Here is a 23,192-nt window from a genome sequence, read left to right as displayed (position 1 = left end):
ATTATTACTCTTCCATAGCACAGCTGATTGAGACAAAAGTCCCTTCCCCACTCAGATCAGAAAATCTGGTCTGGTTTTCTACTTTCTTTTTCTTTAGATTGCAGCTATTGAGTGTGGAACTTTATACTATTAGAGATGTTGATATTTCTCCCGTCCCTGGTGTTTATTATAGAACAACTCCTCAGTATGAGGATGTCTGCTATAGTGGAACGGCAAGCGTTGAAATAATTTGGGACTTTCCCTCTGTTCAAGGACTTGTTGTATCCAAGTCCACAACAAGAAATTCTTAGTATTCTCCTAGGACTTCCTGTTTTAATTCTTAGAGGTTACATGTATGGGAGAGAAACAAATGGGAATGTTTATTACATAAGAACAGCCCTACTGGGTCAGAGCAATGGTTCATCTAGCCCAGTATTCTGTCTCCAACAGGGGCTAGTACCAATGCTTCAGGGGCAGTGTACAAAACAGGACAACTGGGGGGAGATACATCTGTGTGTTCCCCTCCTGCCTTCTGGCAGTCAGAGGTTTGGGTCACCCCAAGCATGAGGTTACATCCTTGACCATCTTGGTTAATAGCCATTGATGGGCCTATCTTCCATAAACTTACCTAGTTTTTTTTTTAAAACCCATTTGTACTTTTAGCCATCACAACATTCCATGGCAGTGAGTGTCATGACTTAATTGTGCATTTTGTGACAAAGTATTTCCTCTTGTTTGTATTAAACTTTGCTGCTGATTAGTGTTATGGGGGGATGACCCCTGATTTTCATATTGTGCAAATTAATTCTCAAGAACATTGCTACATCTCCAAGACTGCAGCATTCAACTTTCTTTTCATGTCCATAAAGATCCAACCCAGCATTCCTTGTACAACCCAAACCCTTACCTTTCTGTGACTAAAGTCAGAGTTCAGAGCGTAAAAGGAAATGATGTATCAAGTCTTAAAAGTTCAATGAAAAATTGCATAATTTGTATGCTAAAGACCTAGACTAGCCAATTTATAATCAAAATATGTAGAAACAGCAAAGACTCCATGTAGCCAATATGGAATCCAGTTCAAAGGAGGTTACTTTTTATGAGACATGGACAACAGCTAACATAACATAGTAAGAATAAACAAACGTTGGAACTGTGGTGAAAAAAAAAAGAGAAATAACACATCTGCTATGGTGAAGTCTGACCATAGTGGACACCCATTCTGGGGTGAAACCAGAGAATTAACAGCACTCTACAGATCATGTTATCAAAGTTGCCCTGAAAATATTTAACATACAGCAGGTGATTTGAACAGCTGGCTGAATTTAAACAAACTGCAGGAAAGTTTAAAATTAAGAAGTAATGCAACATCTCCATGCACATCCATGACAGTAAATACTGCAGAATGATGTTCCTGGAATGATTGGACTGCAAACTGACCTACTCCAATTCATGTAAATGAGACTATTCTACAGCAAGTGGCAATTTCAAATCGTTTGGAAACCACAGTTAGTATAAAATGCAGCCACTTGGGGGTCAGATTTTTTAAGGTATCTAGGTGCCTAAAGAAGCAGCTAAGCACACCTTGCTTTTGAAAAACACACTATGTGCCTCTCTCAGTAGGCACCTAAACGCCTTAAAAATCTGGCCTTTGCTTGCTAAGGGCTTGTCTACACTTGAAATGCTTCAGCTTAGATGCTACCTACACCAGCAGACAGGGTTCTCCTAGGGCTATAATTATTCCATCTCCCTGAGAGGTAGTAGCTAGGTTGACAGAAGAACTCTTTAAAGTCTCTAAACTCTAGGCCAGTTTAACTATGCTGCTCAGAGGTGTAGATTTTTCATACCTGTGAGTGATGCAGTTAAGCTGATTTAATTTTCTAGTGTAGACCAGGCCTAAGTGGTGATTTCTGATACAAGCACAATACACCTCTGCCCTGGCAGCCAGCTGATTTCCAGGAGAGGTTAAAGATGCTGGGTTTCACCTATAAGGCATTAAATGGTTTGGATACTGACTATACAAGCTGCCACTTCTCTCCCTGTCTGATACAGCAGCAGGTGTGATCCTCCAAGGGCCTCAGGTTGGAAGCTCTCCCCTGGTAAAACTGGGAAGGGGGATGGCAACAGAGAAATTTGGTGAATGATCTTCAGCTGCAAATACCTTCCTTGAGTATCATTGTAGCCACGAGAATCCTTGACCAGAAAATGTAATAAGGCCGTGTTCATTGAATATTGTGTTATTCTGATTCTGCAGCCTGCACATAGTGTAGCCCTGACCTCCAGCAAGAGACTCCTTTCAAGCCATTGAGGCTAACGTGAGTAAGAGTCAAAGACTGTAGGTCCCTTGGGTCTGATCCTGTACTAACAGAAGTCATTGGCAACACTCCCACTGCCATAAATGGGTGCACAGCTGATGCCTTAGATAGTAGCTGTGAGAGACACTGAAACCCAGTTTTCAAAAGATGGCATTTTAAACTGGCTCCTTTGATAGAATGATCCCTTGTTTCCATTTGACAGTGTTTAAGAATGATACCTCTTTTCTCAGCGATTTTCTCACTCATGCAGCAGCCAAAATATTTACCTTTGGCACTGTGCTAATAGCATTGGTAATTAACAAAGCTGCCCACCTGAAAATCCTTACACATGTAAGTAACTTTGTACCTGCACTGAGTTCAAAGGACTATTTATAGGCAAAAACACATGTTAATAAGTGTGTAAATAGAGAGACATATACAATTAGATGGGTATTATAAACAATTGTGCTACCAAGGATTTTCTCTTTCTGCCTGTTAAATTAAAAGTCCTTATGGAGAACTGGGACCTGGAGAAATAATTTGTCCTTAACATCTGTTTCCGTCTTCAGTGCAGGGGATTATTTTCTAGGAAATGAACGGAACGTTTTGAGAAAAATAATTTTATTTTGCTGAAACAGAGGTGGGTGTTGTAGTTCCTGGTATGGCTCCTTTCAGAAAGTCCCTGGTAATTCACTTGAATATAATCAAAACACAGTGTGACTAGAATGTGTTTATTTCAAATGCCTGAGGACTAGAATGCCATTATTTAGTGCAGAGCCAACCTTACCTAATAGACAATAACAGTGTTCGGTGACCATTTCAGGGTTTTTTTTCCCACACTGACATGGCACATTCAATGAAGATTTGATTTGATTTAAACCCACCTCTCTGATTTTGGAAAGACTTAAGCATTTGCCTAATGTTAGACCCCTGTTCTATGAGCATTGTGGTCTTGGGAACCTGTCAGTCACCTAGCTGCACTTACTTCAGTAAACCCACTCATGGAAGTCAAGTTAAGCAGAGGCAGTCCCAGCCTGGTGCCTGTCCTAATGAAACACACATCCTATCCCCAGATTCGGCTGTTGTATTTATGTTGATTAAAGTTCAAAACAAAACCAAAAATAACCCAATCCAGGAACCTTGATTCTAAGGGCTGTTATTTAACATAACCTATGAACCAAGCAAACCATGCAGTCTACCATGAAGTTTAAATAAATTTTCCAGCCAGTAATTTTAACAGTCCAATACACACACACTATCCCATTCTGCTGTCCCCAAACCTCAAACACCTGCTACTCACAGCTACACACAGTTTGTGTTCTGTAAATTCATAATTGAGACTGCAGCCCAGGACATATTCACCTCCTGAAAATTTAGGGCCTTATGTTTATTTTAGGTTTCATTCGTGTGTGATAGCTGGAAATAAATTGGTGGTCTAATGAAGGCATTGAACTACATTTCTAAATGTAAAAATTGCTTTTAAAAATAGTGGAAGACTAATTTTACAAGAAAGGCCCCGATCCTGCAAACACACCTGAGGCCACTAGTCCAAGGGCATGACTCAGGTGTGTAAAGTTAAGTAGATTGTGCAGGGTGGGGGTCTCTAGAGAAGACATCCATGACTCTTGAATAAAGCCCCTGGGCGTGAGTTAAATAAGGAATTCAAAAGCCATTTCAGGGAAAGTGCTTCCATTCTGCATAATGAACTTAGCTGCAGGAGAGTGAAATGCTGGGTAATTACAGGGGCTGTTGCACCCCGGTGATAAACCAACGAATTACCCTCCGCTCATTCTGTGCTGACCTTTTGCCTAGCAGAATTTACACGCACACAAAAAAGCATCGTCATGAAAATGCAGCTTCTCAGGACGTTACTGCCTGGCTCTGGGTTTTTTTTGTTTTTAACCCGTTCTGTCCTTTTTCAAGGGTACAAAACTTGTTTTTGCTGGGGGCTGCAGAAGAGGCTTCACGCAGAGTCTTCCAGCGAGGGGACTGGCTGAAATTCTCTTGGGGGTAAAGATAATCCCGCGGCGCTTCGGCTCGCTGAATCCAGGGGACAGCCCGTGTTCAAACAGGTCCCTTAAAGCACCCAGGCTTTCCCGGGGGAGGCGAGCTCGCTCTCCTTCCAGCAGAGGAAAACGAGCGTTGTCTCCAGCAGGAACCTCTCTCCAGGCTGGCCGAGGGCGAGGGGTGGCTGGAGCAGGAGTTTGCCGAGCCCGGGGCAGAGAGGAAGGGCTGCGGGGGGGCTCCGAGGTTCTTTGTTCCTGCAGCCAGGGAGAGATATTGACCCCTCGGCGCCAGCTGGTTTTCGGGCAAAGGCGTGAGAGCCCGCAGGCCGCTGCAGTTTGCATGGGGGGGGGGAGGCCAGGGGAGGGGGCTGGGCTGGGCCGGCCCAGTGACACGCTCCGCCAAACCCCTTTTCTCGGTGTGATTTCGGGGTTTCGGATTTGCCACCCCCGCTGCTCGCGCTAGAAAGTCTCGGCGGGAGCTGCAGGCGCGCGCGGGGCTCGCTCCAGGGGAGAGGAGCTCGGAGCGGTCCAGGCGAGCTGGGATGCGGGAGTCCCGGGGACAGATGCGCTAGGGGCCGATGGCTGCCCGGGGGTGGCGGCGGCGGCTGCTGCTGCTGCTTCTCCTCCAGGGGACCCAGGCGGCGCCCCCGCAGGTAAGGCAGCTGCGCCGGGCTCGCCGTGCCAGGCGGGGGCACGTGGCTCCGCAGCTGGGGCTGGCAGGTGTGTGGGGGCGCTGGGGGATTCCGGTGCGCGGGGCCGGGGGGCTCGGCTGCCCCAGCGCGGCTATTGGCTTAGGGAGGCGGTGCCCTGCCCGGGGTGGGTGGCAGCGGGGGGAAATCACAGGGTTGGGATCCCTGGGTTGGGATCTCCGCCTTGGAGAGGAAATGGGGGCGCTCGCCCCAGAGCCGCCAGCTGCCTGCCCCGGAGAGCCGGCAAAGGATCCGAATTCTTCCCTCGCGAACACGACAATCGCCCCCGGCTCATCAGCTGGGCCGGGGGGCGAGCGGAGCCTGTCCCGGGGGAAGCGGGCTCGCCCCGGGTCCTCGTTACGCCTTGGGAGGCCCCCGGAGATTTCGGGAAATCTGCCTGGCCCAGGCTCAGTTACAAGCGGAGAAACTCCGATGTCCCCGAAGTGTAGGAAGAAAACTGCTCCTTCTTTGGACCACCCATCACCCCTCTCTGTTGTAGTATCTTCTGAATGGGAGGCGGCTTCTGCATTGAATTTCATTCAAGGAGAGAGCATCGTGATCTCTGCCTCTTCCCCCACCTGCTCCCTGGGTTAAGACTTGGCTGTTAAAGCTCTTGATTCCAGCCCAGGAGATTTCAGCTCTGGGCTCAGTTCATGTTGGTTCTCGGTACCGTGTTAGAATGGGAAAACAGGTCATCTAGTAATCTGGGCATCTTGGTACAGGGGTTGCTTGGTGCAATTCCCAATAATTGCCCTCATCCTGTGCAGCTTATACCTGTGTGTAATGCATGGGAGTAGGATCGTGGAGGCCACTCAGGGCCTTGCCTGAGTAAAGTCAAGCCTGTGGGTGAGTGCGTGCAGGAATCAGGGCCCCAAGCTGACCTCTTAATGATTTCCCCCATCAATGGAAATATTAGCGAAACCCAAACAGTCCCATGTGCATGAGTCATTTGTAGGTATGTTGTCTAGGCTGTGCCTATCATGGCAAATTATGGAGAAATATTTCAGCAGAACTTTGTGTGCTTGGAGATTATTAAATTGAGAACAAAGCCAGATTTAAAGCTCGAGGGTCTTCTGGAGCAGATGGTTGAGAACACTTAGTCCTGGCTATTCTGCGCTGACGTTAGCAGATCCTCGTGGCCCTTTTGATAAAAGTAGGGGTTTACCCTGTGGCCCTGAGCTGTAATTTCCCCTCCCACACTCCCACAATTTACTGTACCATGGTGATCTGGCTCCCATCCTCTCATCCTTAAGTGGAGTGATTCCTCAATATGTAGGTCCTGATCCTACAATCCCTACTCACCTGGGCAATCTTTGGGACTACTCATCTGAGTAAGGATTGCAGGACTGGCCTGATGGTCTGCAGACTGATATGGGGGGAAAGACCCTATGTCAGTGCAAAATTATTATTTTATTGCAAGAGACAGTGCATTTGCTTTTCTAATATTCAGACTCGGGTCCCATCCATTACTTATCCCATGCCCGTTAAAACCTGGAGTCGCCAAGATTGATTGCTTTGGACCAAGGATTGTCTTTTTACTGTGTTTCTGTATGATGACTCTTGCTGGCAGCCTGAGGCACCACTGGAATTCAGATGTTCCGGTTTGGTGTCTGACAATTCATAGCCTATTTATAGTTTAAATTGTTTTTCTGCTTTTTAGTTTACTTTTTTTTTTTTTTACATTCAGTTACCAGTTGTTATTGATCTTTTTTCCACACACCCCATCGGACAGATGAAGTTTGTCTGGTCACCCTCTTAGACTTGGGCAGGATTCTCTTCAGTATTTTCAGCCTTTGAGTAGGAGCCAAGAAGGAGGCAATTGGTTTGCTATTGCCATACTGTAGTCAGTTCCAGAGCAGCTAGTGCTGGTAGAAGATCCTTTTTAAAAATTTTTTTTACTGTAATATACTTTTCTTCCTGACGTACGACTCATCTATAGCAAACCGACTTTCTCATTTCACTGTGATTCACCACCACACTTTTTTTTTCCTGTGAGCTTAAATGAATATTAATGAATGAGTTCAGTCAGCACAAGACTCAATGCAGCATATCCCATTGAGATCTGCTTTGCCTTGGTAATGGCCCTCGCTTCTGCTGGCACCAGAATAGTGAAGACAAGGAACAAACTTTCATGCTCTTGAACAAACATATCCATGGGATATCCAAAGGGTTCAGTGTTCCCAGGCCAAAGATGTGTTCATTTTCAGGGAGTCATAGAAATGTGGGACTGGAAGGGATCTCGAGTCCACCTGCCCCCCGCCCACCCAAGCAGAGGCAGGATTAAATCAATCTAGACCACCCTGACAGATGTTTGTCTAATCCAGTGGTTCCCAAACTTTAACAACCCGTGAACCCCTTTCACTAAAATGTCAAGTCTGGTGAACTCCCTCCTAAAAATATTTATTTCCAGGGATTTTCTCCCTTGCCTCAGCATAAATTATAAAAGCAGTAATCTTGGAAATATAAAATTTGTTTTTATGACATGCTTATTACACACTATTTATTAACTATGATTTATCATCACAGTATTTTTATTACATTATGAAAACAGCAACACTGTTCCAAGATCTCACTTTTGTAGCTTGTATCACTTTTGAGGAAGCCTGTTATAAAACGAGGCTCCTATCAGAGGCACCAGTAGAAAAAAGGGTTCCGGGGGCAAAGCCCATGTGCACCTCGGGTTCTGGGGGGGCACTGCCAGAAAAGTGGGGGGGCCACAGGGGCTGCTGGAAAAAAGAGGGAGGGACCCGTGGGGGGGCTGACGTGGGAGCAGCACGTGACCTTGTCGCCTCCCCGTACTGGCACCTCTGGCTCCTATATTTCATCAAGGAGTATCAGATGTGAAACAGCAGGAAGGTATTTAAGAAGCCAACTCAAAGACTTCCTCCTACACAAGCATTCAGGTCTTGAGCAGTCCAGGCAAACAATGAACGTTACAACAAAGCTTAAACTTGTTCTTCATAATAATTAAAAAAACAACAACCCACTAGCAACCTATTAAAATTTAAAAACAGCAGAAAATATCCACCTCCCTTTCTATTTTGTATAAGGAGTCTTGAAGTTTCAATCTCCTCAGCGTGATCGATACGCTTGCTTTGATCTGCTTAGCTCTTGGAAGTCCCCAAGGCTCTGGCCTGGTGGCCCCGAGCTGCCCAGGGTCCCTAGGGACAGCTCTGTCTGCCATTAGGAAATTTTTTTCCCGAGAACCCCCTGTAACATTCCGTGAACCCCCAGGGGTTTACAAACCCACTTTGGGATCCACTGATCTAATCTGTTCTGAACCTCCAGTGCAAGGGATTCCACGGCCTGCTGAGGTAACCCGTGCCAGGGCTTAACTATCCTCATAGCTACAGAGTTTGTCCTAATATCCAACTGTGAGGCTTTGGGGCTCAACCCAGACCAGAAAGGGGTTGTGTCACCCCTTGCCCTGTGACTCTGGGTGCCTTAAATGCTCTGCTGCTGTGACTCACAGCCCTGACACCAGGGAGCCTGCAGGTCCCACCCTGGCTTCCACCACCCAATTACTGTTTGTGGAGTCACCCCACAGCTTCTCGTCCTGAATTTCCTTCAGAGCAGCTGCTGGGGTTCCCAGAGCTGAGTCACCACCTACCCCTCTCAGCTTCAGCGAAGGAGAGTTTTGCTATTGTTAAACTGTGTGGCAACTCCCTGACACATCAGCTTATGTGTGTTGCCAGCAAACCTTTCGGGACTTCATCAGTCCAGTCCTTGTCTTGCAGGTAATAAACACTGAAGCCTGATTCCCAAGTTCCCCAGAGCTATCTCCCTACAGTGCCCAGCCCTTTCACTGAACACTCACGGAGGTTATTACGTTCATAGCTCCTTTAAAGAGACAAGACATTGCAGCTCATTAATTTAACTGGGGCTTGACAAACACGCTCTTATTTCAATCACAGCCTTGAATTGGTTTACAGTAAAAGTAGAACAAATTTATTAAACAGAAAGTTTAAGTGATACCGAATCTTAGGAGTAAAGACAGAAGGGGTTACAAAGAAACAAAAGCAAAAATACGCTTCTAAGATTAAAACTTAATTTTAGCAAGTTACAATCTTTGCCTAAATTCAGCATCCCTGGTTGAAGGACCCAATGTTCTGTGATTTCAAGAGCTCTGGCCACTTGAATCCTCCAAGTGATGGACAACTATGGGGGCCTCTCCCTTTGTTTTTGAAGTTCAGTAAATCTCTGAAATTTCTTCTTTGAAAAGTCAGCCCCGCCTCTTCTGCCTGGGGGGCGGTGGGGGGATGCAGATGCCAGGCTGTCTTCTCAGAATTCATTGATCCTGTTTCAAGAAGCAGGAACATCTCCTGCTGTACTTCTCATCTCCCTGCTGATTGGTATCTAAATGAGGCTTCCATTGTTTTGATTCCATAATGCTTAATTTACATTGGAGAGATGTAGACAGCTGCCTTCCCTCCTCTCTGGGAGAAAATCTGTTTCTCCCTGTGTTTGGTCACAGACTTCGAAGCATAACATCAGTGAGTATCCATAATTCCTCATGTAGCGTTAATGCATACATTGCACCATTATATTAATCTCCAGCAGGCTACAGGCTGTCATAAAAGATCTTACTGGATATGCTTCTATAGTAGCATTCATTGTTTATCATTTGGGGTACAGAGCCTCTTAATTATAAAGACAGAGATATCTCCCTCACGCTCTAGTCTGACGGCTTTGTTTACCTTTTTTATATAGATGGTATCATCTGTCTTCGCCTGATGACCAAGACAAGCAAATACACATCCCTTTGTCTAAGGCTCACTGTGCTTACGCATTTCTTGCCAAGCACATTTTAACACCATATTTCTAGCCCATAGCTATAACTCTTTGTATCTACAGACACCACACAAGAATATTAAGGATCAGTGAATTATTAGTTTTCCAGTGATGTATTGCATGCCACCTTGTGGGTATATATTGCAACTACAGTGTGTTAGTGACTATGTCAGTTCTGACAAAAGTTGCTGAACAAAGAGTAGTGAATCTCTGTGTCATACCAACCTAAATCTCCCTTGCAGCAGATTAAACCCATTACTGCTTATCCTGCTCTTTCTGGACATGGAGCACAGTCAGTCACTGTCCTCTTTATGACAACCTCTAACATATTTGAAGACTGTTATGTCCTCCCTCAGCCTTCTCTTTTCTAGATTAAACATGCCCAGTTCCTTCAACCTTTCATTCTAGGGCAGGTTTTCCTAAGCCATTTATCATTTTTGTTGCTCTCCTCTGGACTCTTCAACTTGTTCACACCTTGCTTATAGGGTTGTGCCCCAAATTGGATGCATTACCCCAGCTGCGGCAGAGTGAGACAGTTACGTCCCATGTCTTACATATGATGACACATCCCAGAATGACCTTTGCCTTTTTCACAGTACCATTACACTGTTGGCTTAGATTCGATCTGTGACCCACTGTAACCCCCAGATCCTTTTCTGCAGTATGGCTGCCTAACCCGTTATTCCCCATTTTGTACTGGTGCATTTTGATTTTTTTTCCTTAATTTTATTTCATTGGTCTTTATTATCTTGCAGTTGAAAATAGGATCTAGCTCCCTTGTAAACAGCACTGATCTTTGAGATCCATCCAACTTACTGCTCAGGGGAATCGCTGCGTTCTGGGCACCTTCTAATATTCAAGATAGTCTCAAATTTATTATGGGCTTGTGGGTTCTATTGCTCTGTTGGGGCCTCATCCTGCTCCCACTGAAGTGATAAAACTTTCTCTGGCTACCCTGTGAGCAGGATTGGGCCCTAAGCACAGTGGTCCGCTAGTTGAGTCGAGTCTCTGTGTGCTCGCTGCTAGTCCACTCTGAGGGGGAAAAACACCTCCACCTCCATCCTGCTCACAACCACATCTGGGGATAAGGAAGAGCCACTGTCCACATTCCTCCCAGCTTCTGACCCTAAACATGGGGGTGGCATGTTTATACTTGAACTTTTAGTCATGCTGTGACATGACTAACACAATGGCGTATTCTGCCCACACAAGAATTTGCAAACTGTTGTTAGCTGTGTTTAGCCCTAGTCTGCAGTTGAAGAAGGCTGGAAGTTGTATAACTTAATATATTTTCTCTTTCAGAGCTGGTAAGTCTTGTATGTCACTGAGATAAAACTGAAGCTTTTTCATTTGGAGTGGCTGGTCCTTTGGATGGGGAAATGTGCCATTTCATCCTCCTCCTCCTTCTTGCCTTCAGGAACCGTTGTGATACCCAAGCTTGGGTGATGGTTGCTACTGATGTTAACATGCCCACTGGAATTGGAACAGCTCTTTGGATTCACCGGACCAAAGATGCTGAGTTCAATTTGCCTCCCCACTGAGGTTCAGAGATGACAATGGGGGAAGGAAACGCAGTCAAAAGACGAAAGGGGAGAGAGATACTGAAGATTAAAAAGAGTTTGAGGTTACCATGTTTTCATTCTGTACCTTTCACAGATGAGAGAAGCAGTTGAATTTGGCTTTTGAAGCTCACAAGAGGTTTCCCCGATAAAGCCAACCCACGTGCAGTGTTGAAAATGCAAACCAATTATATTACACTGCACTCTGAAATGTGTCTAGATATTAACAGGAGAGAAGAGGGGGAGTGGGGCAGAAGTGAAAGTTCTCATACAGAGGTTGTACTTTATGACATAAGAAACAAGGGGTAAAACTTACGAAGTGAATCTTCTCCAGCTGACTAATCAACCCTCACCACCTGCAAGGGAGGGATAGCTCAGCAGTTTGAGCATTGGGTTGCTAAACCCAGGGTTGTGAGCTTAATTCTTGAGGGGGCCACTGAGGGACTTGATGACCTTTCGGGGTCCCTTCCAGCTCTATGAGATAGGTATATCTCCATATATTAATTATTATTAAGATCATAGGGTCCATGAAGAATGAATGATCCAAGTTGGGTGAGAGGTGGAGTGGTTCCCCGGAATGTTTTTGCCGTCTTTGCTTTCTTTTTAGGGGTCCCCTGAACAGAGTAACAGGCGTGTCTGACGGGTAGGTCTCCCGGCAAGCTGCTTTGCAAGAAGGTGATAGTTTTGAGGTTTATAGAGCTTGGTTGACACCTTAGATTTCCCCTTCCTCCCTCCCCACCCCATTCGCTTCATTTCAAGAGCTAAATATGAGCAATGGGGCCAGCTAAGTCAAATCTTTACCTTGAGTTTTTAGCTAACAAAGCGTCTTTATTGAATAAGACCATATCTGCTCTGAAATAATCAGTTATTAGTGATATTAATAACAATGAGTCAGGACTGGATGAAACCCATCTCAGAACAGAATCTGCATTTGATGGTTCCCACACTCATTGTGTGACTTGTTTATAAAGACTTAAGGACAATATAACAAATGGGGAAATCCTCCTCCTCAGCAGGCTTGGTGAGGCTGGGAGGAGGGGAAGGGGGAATGAGAGAAGGACCAACGTATCTCCAGAAAGAGTAACTGGCAAAGGGACCTTTTTCCTTTCTGTGATCATAACTAGTCCTTATAAAGTGATTTTCATCTGTTGGTCTCAAAATGCCTTGTAAAGGAGGTCAGTGTCATTACCAGTGTCCCCATTACAGATGGGGAAACTGAGGCACAGAGCAATGGTGTGACTTGACCAAGCTCTCTAGATCATCTGCCTTCTGCTATGCTGTAATTAAATCCTCCTATCCTACCCTGCCAAGCCATAAACCACAAGGGATGACCAGATCATCCAATCCAACCTCCTGTATATCACAGGCCTTCAACACCACCCAGCTCCTGTGCACTAAACCCAACAATGAAATAGACCAAAGTATTTCAGCCCACAGGAGGCTGAACTATTATATGTTAGGCAGAGAATGGGAGTGCACCAATGCCTGAGACCCCTGCAAGGGCAGGGAATTGATTGAGAGACTCCCAGGTGAACCTGGAGGTGACTGACTGCAGCCCTGAAGCATGAGATCTTAGGGACATCATACATGAACCATCATGGCTCCCGAGCCTTGTCAGCCACCATCACAAGCCGCCCCATCATACAATCCCAGTCATCAATTTGTTCAGCTTGCTCTTAAAACTAATTAAGTTGCTTGCCCCCACAACTTCTGTTGGGTGGCTGTTACCAGACTTAGTCCTCTGATGATTAGAAACCTTCTACTTTCCAGCTTGAATTTTTTTCATGGCCAGTTTATCCCCATTTGTTCTTGTGCCAACATTGTCCTTTAACTTTAATAGCTTCACTGCCCCTGGTGTTTACCACCTGATGTAGTTCTAGAGGACAATCAGATCCCCTCTCAGTCTTCACTGTGCTAAGCTAAACCCACCAAGCTCTTCCAGTCTCCTCTCATAAGAGAGGCCCTCCATTCCCTTGATCATCCTAGTAGCTCTTCTCTGCACTTGTTCCAGCTTGAACTCCTCTTTCTTGAACATGGGTGGCCAGAATTATACAGGTTTCCATATGAGGTCCTACCAGTACCTAGTACAGTGGCACTAATACGTCCCTATCTCTGCTAGAAATGCCTCGTCTGATAACCGCAAATGCAAACCTAGGCTGTTTCATAGCCGCATCACATTGGTGGCTCAGAGTCATCCTGTGGTCAACGCACGCACGCAGGTTGGTCTCTCTCCCTCTCACTCCCAACTGATGAGTCCATAGCGTATAGCGGAAATTCTTCTGGTTAGACTGTAGATGCCTCACCTTACCCTTTGTCCTGTTGAATTGTATTCCATTTCTGTCACACCAGTCTTCAAGCTCATCCAGACCTTCTTGTGTAATATTCCGCTCCTCCTCTGCATCATCAGCAAATTTCACGAGCACGCTCCTACTTTTTCTGCCAAGGTCATTAATAAAAGTACCGAATAAGATCGGTCCCAAGACTAGCCCATGAGGAACTCCACTAGTAACCTCCCTTCCGGCTGGGAATTTACCTTTCAGCACAACCCAGTGTCTTCTCCCCTTTAGCCGGTTTCTTGACCACCTCGCCGTTCCTTTACTAATCCCCATCTTCTCTCGTTTAGCTACATTTCCTATGTGCTACCATGTCAAATGCTTTGCTGCAGTCCAAGTATATTAGATCTACTGCATCAGGGCCGGCTTTAAGCTGATTCCCCTGATTCCCTGGAATCGGGCCCCGAGCCTAAGAGGGCCCCGCGCCCGCACCTAAGAGGGCCCCGCGCCTTAGGCATCTTTTACATGTTTTTTAACTCACCCGGTGGCAAGGGGAGGTCCGCTCCGGGGCTTCGGTGGCATTTCAGCAGTGGGGGGCTCTGCTCCGGGCCTTCGGTGGCATTTTGGCAGCAGGGGAGTCCACTCCAGGGCTTCGGAGGCATTTCAGCGGCGGTGGGGGGGTCTGCTCCAGGGCTTTGGCAGCATTTCAGCGGCGGGGGGGTCCGCTCCGGGGCTTCGGCAGCATTTCGGCGGCGGGGGGTCCTTCAGTGCCATGGAAGACCCGGAGTGGACCTCCCGCTGCCGAAGTGCCGGCGGTGCCGCTGAAGCCCCGGACCGCCGCCGGGTATTCAAATCGGGCCCCACTCTTCATAAAGCCGGCCCTGTACTGCATTTCCCAAGTTTCTTACTATTTTACAAGATGCATGTTTTCCCCATGCTTGGACCCTTTAACACCTATAAGGACATTAGGGATTATTATTTGTGTTGAGATCCTACCCGCCATGGATGCATTAGAAACTTGTGTAAATAGGGTATTCGTCTGCACCGTCGATCACTCTTCCCCCAACAGGAATGATTTTTGTTTAGTCCTTGTACAAACTTAGCTGGCATGTGAATGATCCCCTGTGATTCCCTCCCCTCTGGAAGATGATCATTGAGCTTTCTAGGGCCTAGCTCACATTACGGGAAGTTAAAAGAAAAAAAAATGCCACTGTTGGTTCCCAGTGAACAGGTCTTAAGGAAAGCAGACAAGGCTCCTGCGGCTGCGACCGCTGTCAACACATCTCATGTAACCGAGCTCAGGCCAGTTCTAAGTGACACAGTGTGTCCAGGGCGATCAACGTCACTGCTACTGATGGGAAATTTTCTCAGAATTTTCCTCACGTAGACAGGGCGGAGTGATACAATCCGCCGCCAGACAGTCCCAAGCCGTAAATTCATCACCTTGGCCCCTGGTATCTTTGGCTAAGGATACCATATTAGTACCCCTTTAGCAGGTTGGGCTTAGATATGGGGATTTTTCCTGGCAAGGTGCTAAAACAGCTTCCCTGGACAAAGGTCCCGTCTGCTTTAGGAAATTGACCTATTGCTGACCGTGGCTGCTCCCCCTGCACTGGCGCTGAAAAGTTTAACTGCTAGTGCAGACAAGACCCAAGCATCTCCAGCGCCACCGTCGAAACCTGGTGGAACCAAGCAATCTGCTCTTCACGGAGTAGAGAGAAGAGGTCCTTTTTAGCTGTCATGGAGCACTGCATGGATCGGCACAGTGCAGCTGTGTTTTCAGGTGATTTGCCCTCTGTGCCAGAGGAGTAGCTGGCTTCACATGATCCATAAGAAGGCCAGAAACGTGTACAGGGATAAAAGAATTTTGTAATGGGTATTTTGGCTGTACGTGCAACATGTGCCATGCCCTGATATTATAAGCTTTAACACATATGCAATGCTTTTTATCTTCAAAACGCTGAACAAACACTAAGTAATGAATCCTTTCCACAGCCCCAGGGGGAAGGAATGACCACCATGCAGATAAAAATAATAAGAGACTTCTTTTCTAATGGGTAAACTGAGTCACAGAGCTCTTAAGTTACTGACCTATGGTCACAAAGTGATAGGGCCAAGAGGGTGGATTGATTTAAATCACGCTTTTTTATCATGATTTAAATAAGGAAATAGGAAACCTTGGTTTAAGTCTTTGATTTTAATCTTGTTTTGCATTTGTACTTTTTGGTTATTTTCCTAAAAGAAAGGTTGTTTCTTATGGGTTGGTATAGTTTGGGCATTCTTTTTGCTAAGCAGGAGGATCTACTATATTTATTTAAGTAGAATATCAGGGTTGGAAGGGACCTCAGGAGGTCAACTGGTCCAACCCCCAGACAGACTTTTACCCCAGTTCCCTAAATGGCCTCCTCAAGGATTGAATTTATAACCCTGAGTTTAGCAGGCCAACGCTCAAACCACTGAGCTATCCCTCCCCACTGCTTATTATCTGGTCAGGGATTTCTCTTCACCCCACATTTTGACTGCAGTATTTAAGCAAAACACTCATGCTTGCCAGTGAAAACAGAGATGGCCTCTGACAAAGTTATTTTCCTGAGAAGTCACTCAAAACTGCTTTCATAATCTTTTTTGTGATTCCAGGGAAGTCTGCGGTTAGCCCATTGGAAATAGCTCTGCTGTTTTTAAAAAAGCCTTTCTTAATCTGCATTGCAAACATTTCATGATTCAGGGTCTAGCATGAGACATTCCATCACCGGGTGGCAGAGGAGGAGTGGACATTATGCAAGAAAATGCCTTGCGGTCCCACCAGACTGGGCTGGAGGGCTCCTGCAGGAGCAATGTCTAGCCTTCCTTAATCAGAAAGTGAGGGGCCGCTACATGGCGCTCAGGATAAAGGGGAAAAAGAAGTACCGGGTGTAGTCTCCAGAAAACCCACCTTGGAATGTGGGAAATCACATACATGTTGGCTATTTGCATATAATGGACAATGATCCAATATAATAGTCAAATCAAGAAAGCACATGAAATGTCACTTAATTATATGGGTACTAGAATTTTGATTTAGCCTAACCTCCATTAAAAAAAATAAAAAGGTAGAATTCTCAGCACTACCCTCCGTGATGCTCTCTAATAAGCACAGTGATGCAGTGGGCAGGCCAAGGGGCTGGAAATCTGGGTTCTACACCTGGCTGAGTCATTGGCTTGCTCGCTTCTCTGTGCCTCAGTTTCACCACTTATAAAATGAGGGTAATAATGCTAAATCACCCAAGTAAAATGCTTTGAGATCCACAGGTGAAAAGTATGGTGTGAGAGCAAAATATTATTGTTAATCTGAAATGTATCCTTCCGCCCAAACATACCCATGATCTATAAAAACTGATTGGATTAGAAAAGCCAGAAAGGTGGCTCCTTAACTAGCATTTTCTGAGCTGCAGTGAGGATATGAATTTGCCCACCTGTATCGTGTCACCTCTCTCTCTCTTTCTTCCATGCATAAGTTCTCACGAAAGGATAGTAAAAATTAGAGCTGGCTGGAATTGTTTCTTTCTCTGAAGAAACTTTTGACGACAAATGGAAAAAAAAATCATCTTCATCAATTTTTGTGTGTGGAGAATTTTGACTTTTCCTCAAAAAACTGATATTTTTTTGGCAGCTACTTTTTGATTTTTAGTTATTTGACAATAAAAAAAATCAAACGTTTTTGAGGAAAGCAGTCACTTTCTATGAACATTTTAGTTCAGTTGAAAACTCAATTTTCGGCACAAAATAAGTCTTGACGGAAAAATTTTGACGGGCCCTTGTGGAAATGTAACCTAAAGGCAGCACTTGTGCTAGAATTGCTTCAGAACAGGGTCTGAGAGTGGCATTTGGAGGGCTGAGGGTGGCTAAGAAATCAGGTATGATGAATTCTGCCCTCTGATGTGGGACTGCACTGGCTTCTATTTTTGCTTGGAAGGCAGAGGTTTAAACACTGGCCTTGATTTCATTTGAGGAGCCAGTGCCTTCAGTCTACAGCTTTTGGAAATGTCGGAGTCGATTAGAGACATTGGTTTAATATCTAGGGCTGTTAGCACCAAGAAATCTTTGCTCTGTCCCTCTGGCAGAAATAGCAGTGCCACAGTAGGTTTCTGTACCATGTTTCAAATTATACAGACCAAGGGGCTTGGGCTTTAAACGTAGAACAGTGATACTCAGACCGAGGCTCATGATCTGCAAGTGGCTCTTTTCTGTGTCTCCTGCGACTTTTTGCCGCCTATGATATTAAAACACTGTGTGATTTAATGATTAACCAGTCAGGATGCATTTACTATGTTAACCGATTGTCGTTGATAAAATAATACTTGGTCAGTCATTTTGCTGTGAAAATAATACCGGTAGTTTAGTTATTTAATTTCCCGTCATAGTGTTTAAGTATGAATCGTACTATAGTAAATGAAACAATAGATGAACACAACTTGGCTCTTTGGGGTAATGCTGATTGCTAATTTGACTCCTGAACCACTGAGATCTGAGTATCACTAACCTCGAAAGATCATTTCTAGCAGCACCTTGGATCCTGCCTCCTCTGCTCTTTTTGGATTCCCCAGAGAATCACTTCCCTTTTAAACTGGTTGGGCAAAGTAATTTAGCTTCGTTGTCTGTTCGCTGTGATCCATCTCTCTTCTGCTCTCTCAAAGCACTGAGGTTTATTTCTAGGCCACTAACCCTGGTTGAAAACAAGGAACTCGTTTCAAAAAGAAAAAAAATCAAACCAACCAACTCTTTAATGTAGATCCAGGGCTGTAATTAGAGCAAATGCGGGGGGGGGGGGGGGTTTTAAATTGACACATGGGCACGCCTGGTTAAAGGCAGCTAAAATGAGGTAATTCACACCTTCTGTCCCTGAGTGTGTTACATCAGTTTATAGTGAGACCCTTTTATACATCAGCAAACTGAGAGGCCAGAAGGTGGTGTAAATTACACCATCCTTGCTGCCTGTAGACTCACTTTGCCGTGTGTAACTCTGACCCCCACCTTCCCCAAGCCTGCAGTTCACACATACACCCAGCTGGCCTTGTCATTTTTAACATGCCGCTCTCAACCCCAAACGCCTTCACGCCACTGGCTCTGAGGCCCGCCAGTCGGCTTTGGACACACACTTGCCTTCGTCCCACACAACCTTGTGGTTATCACTGTACGTTTTTGACATCAGAAGTGTGAAATTCTGAAACCGAGGTTATAGAAACCCTGGTACATGTCAAAGAAGTGAAGCCCACATCGTTTCTCTGCTGTCAGTTTTGCTTATATCATTCATTTTCTGCCTTGATCAGGCATAAATGGCTCGCTGCTACTACAGGGACTGGGGATGTGAGGCAAACTGCACGGTCAGTGCTAGTGCCCCAGGAGTCACTTCTCAAGGGCCATTGTTCCGTTCATTACACTTAACACAGATGGAGGGATAGCTCAATGCTTTGAGCATTGGTCTGCTAAACCCAGGCTTGTGAGTTCAATCCTTGAGGGGGCCATTTAGGGATCTAGGGCAAAAATCTGTCTGGGGATTGGTTCTGCTTTGAGCAGGGGGTTGAACTAGCTGAGGTCCCTTCCAACGCTGAGATTCTATGGGTATGTCCACACTACTCACCAGATTGGTGGGGATCAATTTATTGCATCTTGTCTAGATGCAATAAATTGATTCCCAAACACTCTGCCGTTGACTCGGGAACTCCACAAGGGCGAGAAGTGGAGTCAACGGGGGAGCCGTGGCCATTGATCCTGCGCCTTGAGGACGGGAGGTAAGTCGATCTAAGATACGTGGACTTCAGCTATGCTATTCTCGTAGCTGAAGTTGCGTATCTTATATTGATTTCCCCCTCCCCCCCCCAGTGTAGACCAGGCCCAAGATTCTACGATAACAGAACTCGACCATGCTGCGCTGCCGTTGACTGGTTGAAGTAGGAACTAATAGCTGAGGGAATGAAAAGGGGAGGCCAGCCAAGGTCTGAGTCAAAAATGGGATGTCTGCTGCCACCGAGCTGACAGTGGGAAGAGCTTGATGAGTAAAGTTCATGCTCATGACACAGCATAAGTGACAAACCCTCCGTGATGCTTGGTGGACGGCCAAGAAATAGGAAGGCTGGGTCAGCAGAAAGAGCCGTTCCATGGTAGAGAAACCGTGCCTTGATTTTAAGAAACCATTTTACAAAGTTTTCTACGAACTCGGAGCACTTTGGGATTTTGCGTAGAGGATAACGAAGGCAGCAACGCTACTGTGCTGGCCGCAGAGTGGTAATGGTGGGTGGATTGCGTGTTACTATGCTGTGTCATTTTCAGACCTGGCCTTGGCAGCAGCTCAATCTGAGAGGTTGTGGATTTCAGGCAGTGAATAAGCTTAAAGTGGCAGGCAGCTGCCCTCTTGTGGGAAAATGAGGTATTAAGTAATTGAGTCACATTTGTTTGCAGACGTGCAATAATTTATCACAGTCGTTATTAGGCAGTGGGCCAGATTCTGCTCTCAGTCAAATCTGGAATAAGTCCATACTCCAGATTTATGCAGTAGTAACTACGAGCCAAATCTGGTCCTGTATATTAAATATTTTAAACTTTGTAAAAACCCTCTCATTTAATTAAATGATGAAAAGCGCCTACGTTTTTTCCAGAAAATTCAGTGGAAGAAGCTGAGTGTTGCATCAATCATTTAAAGTCACATTGCTCAATTTGATCTGATACTAAACATCCCTTACAGCCCAAAGTCGGATCTCATCGGAGAGCCAGGAAGGAAGCGCTGCCCTTGTCAGTGACTTTCCAGAGAACTTACAGAAAAGCTGGCCCGGCGGGACTTGGATATGGCCACTGACTGTGGTTTTTTTAAATTTATCTTTTTAAAACTGGATAGAAAAACTGGGCTTAGTTCTAATCCCCTTCACAGGACAATGTCTTAGTTGAAACAGTCTAGGGTGACCCCTGAGGGACCCAGGGCCGCCCAGAGGATTCAGGGGGCCTGGAGCAAAGCAGGGGAGCTGCGGCACTTGTACTCACCCAGCGGCGGTCCGGTTCTTCAGCGGCATTTTGGTGGCGGGGGGGCCCTTCAGTCGCTCCGCGTCTTTGGCAGCACTGAAGGGCCCCCCGCCGCCGAAATGCCACCGAAGACCCGGACCACCACTGGGCCAGGGCTCACGGGGCCTCTGCGGGGCCCGGGGCAAATTGCCCCACTTGTCCCCCCCCTCCGGGCAGCCCTGGAGGGACCTTCCCCTCTAAACGACTGATTTAATAACATCACCTCCTGCTGCTTAAATTAGTCCTAGAAGCTAGCTAAGGTGCTTCTTCAGGAGAGGCAAGGAGAGCCCCCTTCCTCATTCTGTGACCTCAGACGGCCTCTTGAGTCCATTTGAAGTGTCAGGATCCTTGGTTGTATTCCTGTCTCTAGAACAGGGGTCGGCAACCTACGGCACGCGTGCCAAAGGTGGCACGCGAGCCGAGTTTTGATTTGATGGCATGATTTGAAGGGGGTCATTTCTAAGACAGTACTGCAGTCGCGTTTGTCACTGTAGGCTTTTGAGCACTGAAATGGCAGCTGGACGGGTTGCAATGCAGTTTCCCATTCCCACGCTCGACTCGTCTACTCGTTCACAGAAAAGAGCTGCACGAAGATGGGCGTTTCTGTGTTCTGGACTGGGTGCATATTGGGTAATTACGAAGTGCCGTACGTTGAATACGGCTGCTTCTGCCACTGAGCTTTAACGCTGGCTTTGGTCTCTTTGATTTTCTAGACACTGATTACCTCACCTCAGTCCTGTAATGTGCTAGAGAACTGGCTCTATGATGAAGCTTCCCAACGCTGCTGCTACCAATGTCCCTCAGGTCAGTATGTTTGTAACTCGGGAACAATTAACAGGCAAATGTTCCGGCACATCTTACTGGTGCCAATGCACTAGGCAACGTGCAGTGGTGGGGGAGGGTTCTTTCTGTTCCCTGCATAAATGTGCAGTGCGCAGCTTTATGAATGAGCAACAGGTCTGGCTCCAGATCCCCTCCCCTCAAACGTCCCAGTGAGCCGCAGTATGAAGGGCATAAGCCCCTGCTCGTTTTTAGGCATTGACAGTTTTGTCAGTGCGGCTTGCAGACATTTAGGCTGGTCTACACTTAAAATGTAGGTCAATGTAGCTACATTGGTTGGGGGTGGGGTGACAAATCCACCCCCCCCCACACACACACACACACACACACCCTGCAGCTATGCAGACCTAACCCTCAGCATAGAGGTAGCTATGCTGACAAAAGGATCCTTCCATCGACCTAGCTGCTGTCGTTGGGGGAGATGGTGTTACTACACTGATGCAACAACCCCTTTCGTCAGCGTAGGCAGTGTCTCTCTTACGGGGTTATGCCAGCATAACTACAGTGGAATAGCCAGGCCAATATCATCTCCAGGGTGTAAACGTGTCCTGTAGACTTGGTTTGGCAAGGAGCTGTGCCACTAGCAATAAGACACTCAGCACCTCATTGGAGGTGCTCAGAGCCTTGCAGAATCGGGTCCTTAATTTGCACCCCGCTGAATTTGAGTCACTTTGCGTGGTCACGTCCACCTGTGCAGAGCACGTGGACAGAAGGTGTAAAACGCTGCCCTCGTGACTTGCTGGTGTTTTGCACCCACTTTGCACTGCTGTGAGTGACTGCACAAGAATCAGACCCACGGATTTGCTGCTGCAGGGTTTCAAACTGTCCAGTAAAACTGTGAAGCTCAATTTGCATCCAATCGCAGGCCATAAAGATAGCAAACAGCGTCGGGGAAACTGTCGCTTTCTTCAGAGTCAAAACAGTTTAGAAAGTGTTCCAGAGGAGAGGGAGGTGGGCAGCTTGTTTTCAGCGCCGGCAGCAGGCCGCTCAGAAGTTAGCCATGACTCATGAAGAGTAACAAGCCCTGTGGTCAGAAACAGGAAATGGCTTAGAGAGACTGAGTCCTGGAAATGCCTGAAGCTAGCTCCATTGGCCAAAATAGTTCAGTGGGCGGGGCATTTGGTGGCATTTCCCTCTTTGTAAAAATGTTTTTCTTTTTTTTTTCCTCAAAAGGAAATTTTTGACATTTATTCTTTCGGCTGATAGCGCGTAGGGCTATTGTGCTTGCCTGCGGGTATTTGCATGAAGTTGGATTGGGTCAATAGCAGGACATCCTGCGCTGTAGCCATGTGATGTCAAGACTATGCCAGGGCTCCTGAGAGACACACCGCTGTGTGTGGCCAGCTGAGACCCTACAGATAAGGAAGAGGGAGGCTGCTTCCAGTAAAACAAGAAATTAGGGATGAGGAAGCTGCTTTTACCCAGTTTGGGACCTACTCAAATGGATGGACAGCCACCTGTCCTGTGTCTACACCATCCAAATCCCGCATCTGGGCAGGGGGTTAGACTCGGGACCCTGGCGGTCCCTTCTAACCCAATGGGTCTATGATCCTCAACTGGAGTATGTCAGTGTAGCTTTGTTACCGTCAAAGGGGCTTCACCGTTTTTATAGCAGCTGCAGATCTGGAGTTGTTAAATTTGATTTGTACCTGAAGGAGGTTGGGTTGGTGTTGTGCTTAAGGAAGACTGGGGGTTAAAGAGGCGCAGAGAGAGGAGAAAGCGGGCAGAAATCTAG

General features: G+C 46.3%; 1 protein-coding gene across 1 annotated transcript in view; it reads left to right on the top strand.

The window, feature by feature from the left end:
• The first annotated feature begins 4,716 nt into the window (after positions 1–4,716).
• LOC120388032 overlaps positions 4,717–23,192 on the top strand; it is an 83,414-nt gene continuing 64,938 nt past the window's right edge. Inside the window, exons 1-2 of the mRNA XM_039509570.1 lie at positions 4,717–4,929; positions 21,331–21,421. Coding sequence (XP_039365504.1) covers positions 4,855–4,929; positions 21,331–21,421 — 166 coding nt within the window. The 5' untranslated portion in view covers positions 4,717–4,854. The remainder of the gene's footprint in view (positions 4,930–21,330; positions 21,422–23,192) is intronic.

Source organism: Mauremys reevesii, linkage group 21 (assembly GCF_016161935.1).
Source record: "Mauremys reevesii isolate NIE-2019 linkage group 21, ASM1616193v1, whole genome shotgun sequence".
Classification (NCBI taxonomy): domain Eukaryota; kingdom Metazoa; phylum Chordata; order Testudines; family Geoemydidae; genus Mauremys; species Mauremys reevesii.
Note: the sequence above shows the minus strand (reverse complement) of the source record. Positions and strands in the feature narration are given on the sequence as shown.